The sequence below is a fragment of the Seriola dumerili genome, unplaced genomic scaffold (assembly GCF_002260705.1).
Source record: "Seriola dumerili isolate Sdu_G_001 unplaced genomic scaffold, Sdu_1.0 BDQW01000425.1, whole genome shotgun sequence".
In the NCBI taxonomy this organism is placed as follows: domain Eukaryota; kingdom Metazoa; phylum Chordata; class Actinopteri; order Carangiformes; family Carangidae; genus Seriola; species Seriola dumerili.
This window is the reverse complement of record NW_019174680.1, coordinates 120,935-137,261: the sequence shown is the minus strand read 5'-3', so window position 1 is coordinate 137,261 and position 16,327 is coordinate 120,935. Positions and strand designations below refer to the sequence as shown.

Below are 16,327 nucleotides of genomic sequence, written 5' to 3'. Positions count from 1 at the left end.
CAGATAACGGAGCAGACTAAAATCAAAGTGTTTGCTTTATTACAATTACACATAATTTTAAGATGCTTGTAATGGACATAAATGTGATCAGTTTATAGGTGTATGTTGAGTTTTAAACTAGTGTTTACAAACGTTAACAACTGGGTTTAATGAATAACGAGTTATTATTTAACATTACTGTCTGGATTAAAACCAATCAACCAGTTTGACAGTTATACTGTAGCAGGTTCTAATCCCACTTTTTAAATTTTATTATTTATTAAGTTATGAAGTTTTATTATCCTAGTTCTCTAACTAACCTTAATTCTACCAATAAAACATGAATTCAGTGAAATCTTACCATTTTCTTTTACTGTGAAATACAGTAATCCTTCATCAGTGTAGGGACCAGAGAAAGATGGTTTTCCACCATAATTATATCATTATGATTAACAATATCAAACACTTGCTCTCTGACACAGAGTCACACTTCCTGCTACATGATCAAATTAAATTCAAAATAACTTTTATGCAGCGGAAACATAATGTTTTTTTTTGGTGCATATATGAATCCCAGTCCCACGCACCATCATCACCATGCACATTGCTGAAAAAATGTAAAAAAGAATGAAACAGACGGGTTTCATCTTGTGTGATTTTTATTAAACAATATCCACATATGCTGTCCAAATGAATTCACACATGAATAATACCAAATTAATTCACAGTTGTATAAACTTAATGTCAGACTTTGACTGACTGAAGATGTTTTTTTTCCAGTTTTGCCAAACACAGCTTTGCAGAATTACAATACATAACACATCTATTGAAGTGAATTATCTGAACGCATTTGTTTGGTTACCTCCTCCTGCACGGCTCTCTGAGGAGCAGAAATAATTGGACGACAATGTTAAACACCATGATGGGATCTACTTTTAACAGCATTTTTGTCAAGCAGCACCAGCAGCACCAAATATTTGTTCTCCATCAAACTTTGTTGATAATTAAATTAATTTTTCAATTTAGACATTTTTCCCAATTTCCTTTTAATGTTGCAGTTACACCACATTAGCAATACCACATAAAACAGCTTTTGGTGGTTGAGGGACTTCCATGGTCAACATGTTCATCAGCTCCTCATGTAGAATGGAGGAACACCACCTGTGATGGGTCATGGTGGTATGTATCAACCTGGGTGGGTGACAGGACAGAGCTGGTCTCCTCTTCACACTCTGGAGGAATGGACTGTCCATATAATTAATGAAAACAGTCCCACCAAAGCCCTGAGCCTTCCAGCAGTAGGTTGAATCATGCTTCCTATCCAGAGGACTGGAGGGGGGGTGGGGGGTGGGGCGCAGCAGTGGGCTGCTGTTGCTGTAGGGCTTAGGGGGTGCACTTTAATGGCCGCCGTGACTTCGCTTTTCTCCGCTCATCCAGTCAAGCCCGATGAATGTCAGGCTCATGGTCATGAAAATGAAACCCAGTGCTGTGAAACACGCAGCCTGAAAACCCAAAGGAGACGCGTCAGTACAGAATCACTCCTGACTAACTCTGTTGTTCTGCTGATTTTTTTCCCTCTCAGTCACAGAGAGACCTGAACCCACCTGGATCTTTGGTCTGGAGTTCATGGGCTCCTGGTCGGTGGGGATGATGCGGATGTAGAAGAGTCCAGGAAGGATGAAGATCAGACTGGGAGCAGTGGTTGCTCCTGGACACACAGAGGAGGCACAATAAATCAGTGCACAGTTTATCTCACAGGAAGCTACTGGCAGGCTTTGATTTTAAGTCTAATGTCTCACCAGTTATGCCAAAAATGTCTCGAATGTTGGGAACAAGGATGACCAGCAGGTTGACCGCAAACAGCAAACACACGGCGATGGCGATGTGACGGAGCCAGTGGAAGGGCTTCCCTGGAAACAGCAGCTGCAGGAGAGCACGACGGATCTGACAGAAACACAGACGTGAGTTAACACACCACCTCAGTCCGTCAAACACATATCAGAAGAGGCGTGTCAGAGAATCGTTTTATATCATATATACATAATGCAATGTGTTTCCATTAGAATTCATCTTCATGTACATGGAAGTTATTAATAAACGAGAACAGTATTTATTAAACCTTTCCGCACAAATGTTTCATATTAAAAGCCTTACTGTCTGCCCTTCCTGGTAGGCTTTTAATATGAAACAATGCACAGGAAGTAGAGGGAAGTGGATACATCTCTGCTGTTGTACCGTTGGTATGATCAGAGGCTCCTACGTGCTGCATGTTAGTGCTGGACTTTGAACACATTGTAGAACCCTGCACAATTTACTTCTGTATTTCACTTAGTACAAAGACACAAAAGCATCTCATGTGAGTGTCAGAGTGTGTCAGACGGGTGTGTGTGTGTGTGTGTGTGTGTGTGTGTGTGTGTGTGTGTGTGTGTGTGTGTGAAGGCCAGACATGTTCTCACAGGAAACAAGACCACAGGTACAGTGAGAGTGACAGCCACCAGGACGGCCAGCCGAACGCACAGGATCAGAGTGTCCAGGAGATCCACCTTACTGTAGGTATGGAGAAGCTCTGCTTCAGTGTTCTCTATGCACACACACACACACACACACACACACACACACACACACACACACACACACATAGACATTGAATCTGTGACTTGTTGGTGCCATTAAACTGAATTATGTTTTGCAGCTGACTTAAAGAGATGTTGCTCTCACCATAGAAAGTCAGATATCCAAATATGGCCGTGAAGAAGTACATGATGAACATGCCCAGGATGGAAACATTGCCAATATTCTGCATTCTCCTCTTGGTTGGGCTTTAGGGGAACAAAATGACAGATGTTTTAGCAATACAGTACATGAGGTCACGAGAGGGACGTTATATTTATAGATACAAAATATTGGATTGCTTTAAACCCTAAATGTGGAACTAAGTGCATTCATTGAAAATAATAAACAGTTTTACATAATCTGGATAAACTCTTGGTTCACAGATTACTTATAGTAAATCAGACTTATCCTTTAACTGTGATTGATTTTTATAAGTGGGAATTTAAAAACAGGTTTAGATTTTGGGCACATCACAAAATTAGGAGAGTCAACACAGTCAAGGATGTGTTTTCACTTCTTGAATATGTGCTGTGGAGAGTGTAAGAATTCAATAACGTGTGCATCTTACTTGCTGAGTTCAGTGTAAATGGGAAGCACTTCAGGGTGACATACGAAAGCAAATGCCAGGATGGGGATGGTATACGCCGTCTGCAAATCAAGTCACAGAGGAACTTCACTTGGTTGTTTTCCAGGAAGTATATGAACTCTAAAACACATCCAGCCATGTGCTGTGTGTAATATGATGCACCCACAAATAGTTTCTGACTATACACGTGAGATCTGTTCAGAGCACATTGCAGTGCTCTGAACAGATCTCATCATAAATCAACAGTTCAAACTCAAATCTTCAGTGTTTGTGTTTTTGTGCTTGAAATTCAGGGAGTTCATGTCTGACCTCTTGATTGTACGTGAAGAATTTGGCGGTGCATGTGTCCTCTGGGACGGCTGCGTTCACAGAGTAGTTGCCAAACACTTCCAGAGGGCAAGCAATGTTGAATCTCTTGTAGATTACCTGATGTGAAGCAGTACAAGAGTTTGAGGAGGTACAACAAATGTTACCGTTTCTTTCTTTGGTTACAAAACAACATACCTTGTGGTCCTTTTTGCAACATTCCCAAAACATACATTGTTTGGTTGTGATTTTAACTCTTCCTGTCTCTCTATCGTGGTAATTGATATATTGCACCAAGTGGCCACTGCATACATTCCCCAAAAGGGTCAAACAGTGCACTGCAGCAGCTGGTGAGGGTAACTCATCTCTGTCAATCTGGGCAAAACCATAGGGATTAAACCTAGAGGTACTGAGAAGAATAAGCTGCATAACTTGTTTTATTAGGTTTTATTTTTAATTTTACCAAGACTGTTTTTTTACTTGAGGTGGGATAATGTAGTGAATGTTTGAATATTCTGTTTAGTCTGTAAATTTAAAATGAACAATAAACAAAGTATTGAAGAAAAAAAGAATAAGCTGAAAGCTACAGAGACTATACTAGTTTTAACTGGGACTGTACAATTTCTTCTTCCATAATGCTGCAGTTTATGCATTTTACTTTTCTTTAATTAAAAATTCATTTAAGTTTCATTTTAATACCAGTGAACCATAACAAAGCACATGGTCAGTGATGACAAGAAGCATGCTATTTCTTTTTGTTCTGGTTTATAGTTCACAAATACAAAATGTCACTTGGTCCCAGACAAGGGACCGTCTATAAAACAGCTCACCTGGGCCTTTTATCTTGGTTTGAGACACACCTGAGCTGAAGCCAGCTTTTATTTGGTTTCTGGTGTGACATTTGTACGTTTTATATGTCCACATCGTGGTATATGAATGTTATTTCTAGGAGACATAGTTGAATGGTGTCATGATCACAGTTGGTATAGTTACCAACTTTAGGCACATCATTATATCTTGTTGCCTTTTAGTAACCACTACAGCTTAGCGGTAATTTCCTTATACATAATAATAAATAATTCCTCTGGCACCACCTGTATTGTGACAGTAGCCATTAAGTTACATGTGACGACCTACAGACTCACCGCAGAGAGGAAGAAGACCATGCACGAGAGAGAGAATCCACTGGTGTAACCCAGATACCCTGCAGAACGCAAAAACGCAGAACATCAAAATAACAATTACACATAGGCAATGTTGCTGTGAGAGTTATTATGTTAGAACAGATTTTATTTGCATTTCTTTTGGCTTTCTTGAATGATACCGAGATCAGAACCAGTATTTTGTCTCCTACAGCTTTGTGAAGTTGTGTCTGTATCAAATGCAGCTTACACCATATGAGGAACCACAACCTTCTAAAGACTTGATATTATTAATGGCCTTTTCGTACACAAACTGCCAAAAACACAAGACTGACGAGTTGTTGAATGTTACAAAGTTGAGCGGAAGTGACGTACCCAGGTGTTTCATCAAGGCCAGCGGGAGGATGATGCAGACAGTGACGATGATAATGAGGTAGTTTCCATTCATGAACCAGTCGCTACGTGCAGAACACAAGACATCACACACACACACACACACACACACACACACACACACACACACACACACACACACACACACACACACGCACACACACACAGTAAAGCATACTCACAAACAGTGTAAACACAAGGTTAAAAGAACAAAAGCGACGTCTGCTCCGTCATAAAGTGACAATTTTTCAACTCGCTCCAGGGACAGAGGGACAGGAGGTCAAATGTATGATGGGATATATTTTCTTTTTTCCAGCCCATACACACAGATGAGCAGCTGCAGTGTGAGACATTGGTCATACACCTCCCTGTGTCCATTGTGTTTACTCAGAAAAAACTACAGGATTTAAACAATCATAACACGGCAACACACAAGAAAGTTGCTATATTGTTAATGTTGCCAAACAGCTCCATTGTTGTCCAAAAAAAAAACCACATCAATGAGCCACACTGTTGCACACCGGAGTCTATTTTCACGTCGTGCTGCAAGAGATCAGCGAAGCCTGCGAGCTAGTTCAACTAAACTTGGTATACTCACATGACATATTCCTACCACTGCAACACATATTCAACGCACCCTTTAAATCACCAGCTGTCAGTGCTCGCCTGTGGGCTCAGAGTACCTTCCCTCTCTCTTTGTGAATTGTGATGAGGTCATAACCTAACATTAACACTCTACATACTCTACATTCACATAATAATACATATGTGATTTGGCTGACTGACCATGTTCACTAAAGCAACAAATGAAGATTAATCCACCGCTAGAAATAGTTCTGAACAAATTATGTCTTCCTGTTTGAGTAATACTTGAAAAAACTGGTGGCCTTTTTCTTTAAGAAATTATTATTATTTTTAAGTGTATATCTTCATTAGGAACCATTGGGTTTGTAACTGAGCGTTATAGACAGAGTAGAGAAGTCAGAAAGTGAGAGACTATCACACTGTTGTCCTTTCATCTTTTATCTTTGACCTCTTGGATGTCTGTAATGGACACACATGATGAAACTGATATCAAATTTTATACATTCTGTTGATTGTAAGCAGTACTCACTCCGTGCTGGATGTCTGGCCAAGAAAGGCTTGGATGACCAGCGGTAACTCATATTTCACAATGAAAAGGTAACTGGACATGGCTGCAGGAGAGGAAAACATAGACAGCCTGAAGAAAGAGTTTTTATTAGTGTACATAGCCACATGTATTTACATGTTCCCTCAAAACAGTGACTTTCATCACTTACTCCACCTAGTCATATCACATAAACATTTCAAACAGCGGACCTATTACCCAGTGTCTTACCTCCAATGTTATGTAACGTTATGATGACTGCTGCTAGAATCTTCCCTGCATGACCAAAAGCTCTGAAGCCCAGCTGTTCATAGGCACGAATACCTGAGGAGAGCAGTACCAAAGAACCATGTTAACACACTGTGGACATTTAGACATCACAGGAGTACTGGCTGAGCTGGCCTTATAAACAGAAGAGGGGAAGTGAAGAGACAAAGACACTGGCCTTGTAAACATTCAGAGCCTTGAGACTAAACTCAGATTTCACTCAGACATTTTCTAAATGTATTTCAGCCTTACCAACAACTCCAGCACTGCGTAGTAGCAGATGGATGGAATAACAGGACAGACAAGCAATACACGTCAACAGGATCCTGTAAAACACAACAGATATGGAAGGTAATGTCATTATTGTCACTTCTTACATGTTGATTAGTTCCAGTATTGTACCACAGATTTGAAGTAAAGAAGTCCAGTAATTCTAAGCCATTACAGTGTGATTACCACTGAAGAGATATATTTTTTAGCCAAATTAAAAAACAGTTTATTTGTCCAGCCACTGTGACACAAATGCTGCACTCCCAGATCAAAGGCTGAATAATTTAAAGTTTTATTTGACTGAAGAGGCCATAAGGATCAACATGGTGCCAGTTCAGTGTTTGGAGGAGCCCTAACCCTAACAGTCTGACATGCCCTCCTTTCACTTCCCCTTGGTTCACCATAGTCACCTGAGTGGCCACTTAAAGGAAGGATTCATACCTTTTCAACTCTGTCATAAAGCTATAAATGTCAGTGTTTTATATATATATATATATATATATAACACTGACATTTATTTATATCTATATTTATATTTATATAAAACAATAAAAATAAAATAATAAAACAGATTACACTCTGTCATTGTTAATTTCTGTACTGCTTTGGCAATATAAATTTCTGATCTGTCATGTCAATAAAGCTTATTTTGAATTTGAATTTGAGAGGGGTATGAAACACAGTGTCATGCTGTATTTGATACAAGGTAAAATTCAGAAAAATAAAAATTAAAAACACTCAAAATTCAAAGCAATTGTCAAGATTTTCTTTTATCCATGAAATGCAGATTACATTGAACATCACGTTTTTTTGTTGAGTCACAATCACAGTGTAAACATGTTGACAGCTGTGGAATTAAAACTGTGCTCTGTGTAGTGGTCCTAATTGGACCGTGATCTTCTGTTTGTGTTTGCACAACGTCAGTAAAGATAATAAAGTCAAGAAGAGTCCAGTATCTGTCATTATAGGTTTGAAGCATATTTCACCACCACCTCACTGATGCTCGTTTGTAACCCCTGTGAAACATAGGGCTACTAAACCCTTATATGTCGTTTAGGAGAGTAGGTGCATGTTGTTTACTGTGGGAGCACGAACACACCTTGCACACCTGCTGTTGGTGGCGCTATCTACTGTTCCCCATCATCCCCGCACTTTGCCTTGTGACCTGAAACGTCTTGAGAACGTGCTGCAGACCAGCTAAATAAATCTTGGTAAGAAACAGCACCGAATAATCGTCAAACCATAATGTTTCACGTGTCAACTCTAATAAACTAATCTTTAATTAGAATCCTGACTGTGAACTTGAGGGAGGCCGCTTCTGTCGAGTTGTTGGTGTTGAAATCCCGGTGAGTCGAAGCAAACATTCTTAGCTAGTCTGTTGCTAGCCACTGTGAAGAGAGATAATACACGATACTTGCTGTTCAAGTTCAGATAGTTTTCATAAAAAACAATTGATGTTATGAGAATGTTGTCTAATGTTTGCACTGTTCTTTGATGCTTTTTCTTATCATTGTTGTAATGTTATGAAAAGATCGCTAACGCTAATCGCGAGTGCTAATTGCTAGCGCTGATCGAGGCTAACCGCTAGCCGTTGGCCTGTGTCTGAAGGGCGTCATTGTGATTAAGTAGCGCCAACTGCTGGTTTGATTAGTAGAATATCTGGCATAGCTATATAAAATGTTAAAGGCGCACACTTATCCCATTTACATTACAGCCATTTGTTAGTGGAGTTAATATGTAATAATGTAATTCATATTCCTGTTTAAGAAGAACATATTAAAATGTGATGTATGCAACTGATTGAAGTATATCCTTTAGTTATTGGTTAACCTGCACATTATAAGATGGAAGGGAAAAAGTTGATGAGGTCTCAGACATAGAGAACAGAGTTACTTATCATTCTGCACTATTTGTGTAGATTGTTTTTTGTTTAACAGATAAAATCTGTGAGGAATCTGTGATGCAGAGCCTAGCCTGTGAGATTGTGGATGAATGTGGAAACGGTGAGGCCAACCGTAGGATCAGTCCATAGAGGACATCGAGACCAGCTTGATTAATTCACACGGACTCCAGATAAGGACACACGCACACTATTAACTGCAGGACATCCAACACACACAGCACACACACCTGCACAGGGACAAAGAAACTGAACTCTTGGTTTTCTGACTCCATAATTTCAAAGGAGTATTAGAGTTGAGGGTGTCAGCTTGAAGGGGACTTATTATTTAATTTTGTGTTTTGTTTATTATTTTCTTTTTTTGAAAGAGCTCTATCTTTACATTTTTATTTAAAAAAATTTTTTTGACAGAAATTGTAATGCAGTGTAAATTGTATTATTGCTGTGGAGCAATAAATCAGTCAACTGTTAAATGTCATTCTAACTCCTCCTGTGATTTTTTAAAGGCAAACCGCTCGTCGAACCTAGGTAGATGTTAGCATCTCTGTTATTTCCATAGATCAAGACTAGAGGTGCTACAGTAACATAACATAACTAAATGTGGCATGAGCAGTAAGTAAATGTTGTGTAATATTTACCTTGACTCCTCTGTCGTATGTCTGTTTGTCTACTGTGCATGTTTTTCGGGGAAACACTGAGGTACAGAACGTGTATGTGGATGTGTGTGTGTGTGTGTGTGTCATGTTCAGTAGTACTCTCTGTACCAAAGTATGTATATCTGCGGTACTCACAGGAAAAGGACAATGCCTGTGTTCGACATGGCATATGACAGACCCAGAATGCCGCTGCCCATGATGGCATTGCTCAGGTTGAAGACAGACATCCCAAATGAGGTTTTACCCTCAAACTGAAAAAGACATAAGATGGAAATATTAACTTCAAAGACACATTAACAATGATTTTATGTTGGGCTGCATGACATTTCATTCACCTTCTCACAACATGAAACAATGACATGACATCTGAAAAACCGTTTGTCTGTTTAACCCTAAAACGCCTGCAACAGTCACAATGCTGCTATAAAAAATCACACACCATTCTGCTGGTTTCAGGAGTGTCATCAAATATTTTGATGACTTTGAATCCAACACTGAGCAAAAAAGAATATGTTGTGCAGACAGTACAAATTACAGTAAGATGGTGAATATCACTGCAGACTCACTGTTTCACAGATGGATATTTGTGGAGATATAGATATTAGAAAAACATAGAGTAATGGAGCTCTGAACTGACCGTAGGCTCCAGTGAGTCCAGTTTTTATAGAATAAGTGGTAAGCAGAAGACAGAAGGAACCTAGTCTGAGTTTATTTAGCAGGGTAATGTTTTGTAGCTTTGTTTTCTGCTGAGTCCTCAAAGTCTGTGATCAGCTCAGATCTGCAGAATTTTTTGCAGAAAGGAAATAGAAATATATCTGGTGTTGTATTTGCTGCTTTACTGTTTAATGTGTTGTTCTACAAATCATCATTTATTTTATCCTCCGTTTACTACATGACCCTTGTATTGTGCGACACAGGCTGTATGTGATGGTGTCTCCAGATGGGTTTTGGTGATCCTGTCTGAGTCTAAAGTCCCGGGTTGATTTCTTATCACATGACCTGTAGAGCAGCAACATGCTGCATGGCCTCTGCCTCTATCTCATACTCACGTCTGTGAACTGCGGTCTCTTTGATCCATCACTGTGCTGCAGGAATTTTTCTTTCTCTGGTGGGATTCTGCAACATCGACCACAAATAAACAAGAAACACGCCTTACACTTTGACATATGTACTTTAAAATATATACTTGATGTGCAATGGATTCATGGCGAGTCAGTGAAGTAGGAAACAGAGGAAACTTACCCTCCTTCCACAGCAGCGTCATGGTGGTGATTACCATTTGACAGCTTCTGCAGCTCCATACTTATGACAGGTTCAGTTACTTCTTCAGATGGATGGAAAATTTCAGAAGAATAAAAGAGTGAAAGGTGAAATCTGAAGAAGAGAAGAAACAAATAACAAACAACTTAAAACCACCTCAAGGAGAATGTCTCCATGTGCAGTCTACACGTTGGTGGAGAAAGTCAGTGAACTCTTGGATTTAATAATTGGTTGAACCTCCTTTGGCTCCATTAAGCTGAAACCAGCTCCTCCAGTTGCTGCTGATCAGAGCTGCTCAGTGCTCAGGAGGAAGTTTGGACCATTCTGCCTTATAGAGCTGCTTCAGCTCAGACATATTCTCAGGATGTCTGGTTCTAGCGACTCTGAGCTCAGTCCACAGCATCTCTACTGGATTCAGGTCTAGGCTCTGACTGGACCACTCCAGAAGGTGGATTTCCTTTGATGTTTAGGGTCATTGTTCTGCTGCATCAGCAGCTTCTCCTGAGCTTCAGCAGGTGGACAGCCACTCTGACATTATCCTGGAAGAGACCTTGATAAACTGGGGGTTTCATTTTCCCCTCAGTGATTTGGAGCTGTCGCAGATCATTATTCTCCCTCCACCCTGCTTCACCTTAGAGATGATGTTTTCATGTTGGTGTGCAGAGCCCCTTTACACTGCACATAGTGCTGCATGTTCTTCTGAAGAGTTCAACCTCAGTCTCATCAGTCCATCAAACATTTTGAAGTAGTGTTGTGGGGATTCAAGCTGCACTTTGACAAACTTCAGGTCAGTGATGTTTTTGGAGAGAAGCAGCTTCCTCTGTGGTAAAAACTGAACAGGGGTTCACTGTTCTAATATGAACGAGAACAGCACAATCATTTGTGTGTGTTATTAGGTAAAATAGATTGTCTTTGTTCATTATTGAAACTTAGATGAAGATCTGATCAGATTTTATTACATAAATGGAGATAACTCCAAAGGGTTCGCTTCCTTTTTCTTGCCACTGTATGTGTGTAGAGGTCTGTATGGTTATATCACAGCCTGATGTTTTCAGGCGAGAGATGAGATAAACTTAGTGAGTAACAACATATTGCAGCTAAACAGCTTCTCTGTGACTGTGATTCATTTCCTAATACATTTGGGGAGCTTTGTTGTCCATATGAAAAGAGCTGCTCTCCACATGTTAACTCAGCAGGGAGAAAGTGAATTACACAAACAGTTCAGCAGCTATCTTCAAATCCCATCTCATCAGTATCAAAGTACACATCTGAGCCCACAGAGCTACAAACATACACCTCTCCATGTGTCTGTGTTTGGTTTGAATGTACCAAACAAGCACTGCAGTATCCATCCACACACACTTCAGGTCAAACACTCTGATAACATGTCGTTCACATCTGGTTACAGTTGGTATTATCTTCATCTTGTAGTGTTTGCACTATTAAAAACTGAGCCAAACATTTCAAGGCAAATCTAATTAGAGCTGAAACAATTAGTCAATTAGTCAACTGACAGAAAGTAATTCTGCTGATATTTTGATTATTAGTTTAAACAATTTCTGAGGAGAAAAAATGACTGGAACGACCCTGTGCTGAGTTAACTTTCCCTGCTGATGGTATCTGTTGTTCTTTTCTTCTACAGCTGTCAGCTATTTTACAAAATAAATGGTGAATATTTAAGAACAAAGACACACTGGCATTCAGAGAACTGAACTTTGCCAGGCAGATATATTGCCTGTTCAGCTAAATGAGCAGCTAAATAGTTTGTACATAAATCATAAAATTGATACAGCTGTTGACAGAACAAAGCTTTAGCCAGAACTGTAATAAATTAAAATTACACTTTGTATTGACGGTACACAGTATTTTTTCCAGACCCACTGAAAAGCGACGTTGCCCTGTAGATAAAAGGTTAGAGAGAAGCCAAGTCTGAACAGCTCAGTTGTGGACATGTTTTCCCTGCAGGCCACAGAAATGACAGAGTGATAACAGCTGAGCGTGAACTCGCTGCTCAAACATGACTGAGCTGGATCCTCAGACATTGACATTTTGTACAGTAGTTGTCACATGGACTCTATTTGTAAATACCGTCCCTGTGCAGAGGGACATTTTACATTTTCATGCACTCAGCGTTTTATTGGCATCAATGAATATATTCGATTCATGTTTCCTAGAGAGGAGTCAGACAAATTGTAATTGTTTTAATACAGGTGTTGGTGGTCAGGTGGAACATTAAAGAGTTATGTACTAGTCTTTATACTGGAAATAATTAACTGAGGTTTGTTTACTTGAAGGTATCACTTATAAAACTGTAAACCGAAAAGTGACACTGTAACTTAGCCATGTAAACTGGAGAGCTGCCACTTAAACACACAGTCTTCTAGGGGTCTCTTAATCAAAACAATAACTACAGATGGCGTTTGGTGACATTGTGAAGTAGCGTGGGATCATGGGAGTTGTTGTCTTCACCACCATTGCCGTCAGCTTCTCTCCTGGATTCCAGACCAGGTGATTATAACCAGTAAAAACACTAAATAAAGCAGTTTTCACATTAAAGATGAGTAATTCACCAACGATGTACCGCGGATACGAGATGTCGGGGCTGGAAGCTGAGACTGCTGCTCAGCTTTGTATCCGTTCTTTTTGATAACTTATGAACCAGACGTTCAGGAGTTTTTTGTTTTTTTTACCAGCAGCCGAATTATCCACAGAGGTCTCCTCCACTCCATAACAAACAGACCAGGGAATTAAATCCAGTAGAAACACTGAATAAAGCAGTTTGACATTAAAAATCAGTGATTCACTGACGCTCTTTGGCGGACACATGATGTTTCAGAGTGGATTGGAGCTGAGCTGTCCAACATTTGCTCAGCTTTTTTCTCTGATAACTTAAGATCAAGACATTTGATGACTAAAATCCTGCACCTGGTTAAAATATATAGTTGAAAACCAAGGTGTAAAAAGTGTCTAAAAAAGGTGAATTAAAACGGTATAAAAGTAAATTTTGAGCTTCTGGCAAACAACCACAACACTGACACATGGGCATAGAGGATAGGATGTCATTGACAGGCAGACCACATGAAACAGATCATTACCGTGATTAAAATCACAGATTTCTCTGGTTGGAAAAGTGCTGGAAACATTTGGGATATTGTAAGAACACAACTCAGCAAAATATATAACATAGGTCTAGTTGTTTTTAGACATTTTAATATGGAAAAGTTACATATTGTAACTGTAAATTGGGGGACTGTGTGTTTCAGATCAGGTTCTGTCTGTTCACGGAGCAGTTGTCTCATTGTAATGATGCTGTGCTTCAGTTAAAAGTTAAAATGACAGTGTCTGATCCGGTCATATTGCAATTCCATTTTTGATTTGGTTGAACTTGATGAATGATGCATTTCTGTTGTTTATAGCAAATATCACATGATTATTACCTTTATATTATCATTATAATTTAAATTGGGTGACTACATTAAACCATTTTGGGCAATGTCCCATTTTAAATGCGAGTTGTCAATGTTAAAGAAAATTGTCTGCGACAGGAGAGTTTACATAAAAGTCAAAGTCAAACAGTTTCCCGTGGCTATCTGCTCACCTGACACTATTTGACTTATTGTGATGCATGGACACCCACCCATCCTGTGCACCAATCAGGCTCAAGAGCTTCTTGCCAAATCTTTTTGGCCAAAGTCACATTTACAGCTGTAAACAGAAACAGCCTCTGTGCTGCTGTAGCATGTGCTCCCAGTTAATACAAATCTAATGTTCAAGCTTTGCTAATGCTGGAAAGACACAGTATATGTACGTGTTAAATATCCATATGTGGGTTTAACCGATTCTGGTCAACATGGAAACCAGCTGGTGTAAAGCACTCCACACATACAACCTGAACTGAACAGATACCAGATAGTTAAAGGTTAGAGGATTAGTTTCAATATTTAGGGAGCACCTTTGCTTTCTTACCGTCAGTGAAACGTTCAGGTTTTCAGAAGTACAGAGCTCGAGTCAGGACGTGGTTAGCCTAGCTTAGCATAGAGACTGGAAGCAGGGGGGGCAGCTAGCCTGGCTCTGTCCACAGCTCAAAAATACACAACAAACTTCTCTGAAGGTCACTGATTAACATATAAATGTTTTTTACACCTCTATTTTTGTCTGGGGTTCACATTTGGAGGACAATACTTTTTTGACATTATCCAAACATCTTCATAATCCTACAGAAAGAAAATATGACCCTTTAACTAAATTTTACTGCATAGAAAAGAGAGTGTGTCCCCCACAGTGAGGTAAAAGGGAACATACAGTGTACAATGTGTGCCTGGCTGAGGCCCTGCCCTATTCTCCTAGTTAGGAATGTGTAAATTTACATCTTACGTAATATGTCACCTTTTCTTGTGTGTTTGTGTTTTTGAGCAGCACATTAACTCAATCTGAGACCTTAAATATGACAAGTATGACAACATCAGCTGAGGCTCATATTTACTTCAACATCAGCAAAAAAAAAAATGTTGTCATGTGTAGCCACTGACATGTCAATGCTAGTAAATAAGTGTATTATTTCACAGATATCAGAAAAATATCTCTACATCAAGACTTGTCATGTATCATTTCAGATGTAAATTATTAAAAAAATAAAAATGTTGGAAAATAATCCGAGTCAAAATAAAAGGGGAAAATTTATATTTACACACTACAGAAGAAACCATATAACCTCGCTGCCACACAGATACTCTGAATACTGCCCCCTGGCTTTGTTAACAAAGTTATTATAACAGTAATTAATTTAGAAAAGAGTTTGTAACAAAACTTATATAGTTGATAGATTGAAATGATGTTATAATCTCAAGAACAATTATGCTCAAACTCGTTTTGGTAAATTAAGTTACTTTGAATAAATTTATATAAAAAAAATAAAAGCTGAATAATCAGAACTGATCACATCTGGAGCACAGCAGCACTACATAGAACTGCATTTCTAGAACTTGTTTTTATGAGTCTCTGATAAACCTTTTCAAAACCAAAGCACAAGTTGGTGTCTGTAACAAAGCTCCACTCTCCTCCCATGGTCCTTCACTCTTCCTAAGCAGACCCTCTCAAGTGGTCAAAACACGTGGCAGCACAGTAGCTCCAACTCAGCCAGAAGAATGGAAGGACTTACCTCCAGAAACAGGCCCAGCTGACTCTCTGAAGCAGAGGGGGACCCTGCGTGATGAAGTCCTGGGATCAGTGTGTAGTTTGGGCTGGGGAGGTGATAACACTGTCCTGTTTTTGGAGCCCAGCAGAGAAGCACAGAGCGTCTCGGGGAGAGGGTGGGGAGAGGGGAGCAAATGTGTCAGCAGGCAGAAAGGAGGGAGGGCTGCTGAAAATGACGGTTTCAAGTTTCTTGTGATGTCACATGTAGAGGCACTCCTCTTCCTTTCCAAAAGAAAGAGAGACAGAAAACAGGTTAAGTGTGACTTTCTGTCAGGGCTCTGCTGATGGATTGCTGTGGTGGGAATTCACCGGGCTTCTATGGTCTGCTCAAACATACTGGGCCTCTCAAATTTTTTCCATGTTTCAACTCTCTTCCCACTCACTACCTCCGAGTTATGGTAACAGTGGAAATATGGTGAGGTGATCAGCACAGTGTTGCATAAGAGCCTGGCTGCTGGTGGTGGCTCTGCATCAGAAGTAAACTGGAAAAATCCAGCTCTGTTCGATCAATGTGGAAATGTTCCACATGAAGGTAAATATATAAACCAGCGTTCCCCAAAAAGAATCTGAGGTGAGTCCTGAAGCTGAACGGAGCTGTTGTGAACCAACAGATGGTCCGGCACACACACATTC

General features: G+C 39.7%; 1 protein-coding gene across 1 annotated transcript; it reads right to left on the bottom strand.

Annotated features, from left to right (window-relative positions):
• Positions 1-620: 620 nt before the first annotated feature.
• On the bottom strand, positions 621-15,996 carry LOC111233767 (sodium-coupled neutral amino acid transporter 3-like). The gene is made up of 16 exons (XM_022761653.1): positions 15,660-15,996; positions 10,484-10,615; positions 10,291-10,357; positions 9,377-9,492; positions 6,668-6,741; positions 6,380-6,472; positions 6,134-6,215; positions 5,002-5,084; positions 4,630-4,688; positions 3,488-3,604; positions 3,161-3,240; positions 2,698-2,798; positions 2,436-2,560; positions 1,779-1,923; positions 1,584-1,687; positions 621-1,481 (listed from the first exon to the last, which is right to left on the bottom strand). Exons 2-16 carry the CDS (start codon positions 10,540-10,542, stop codon positions 1,377-1,379), a joined length of 1,410 nt encoding a protein of 469 aa, XP_022617374.1. The 5' UTR covers positions 10,543-10,615; positions 15,660-15,996; the 3' UTR covers positions 621-1,376.
• Positions 15,997-16,327: the final 331 nt, after the last annotated feature.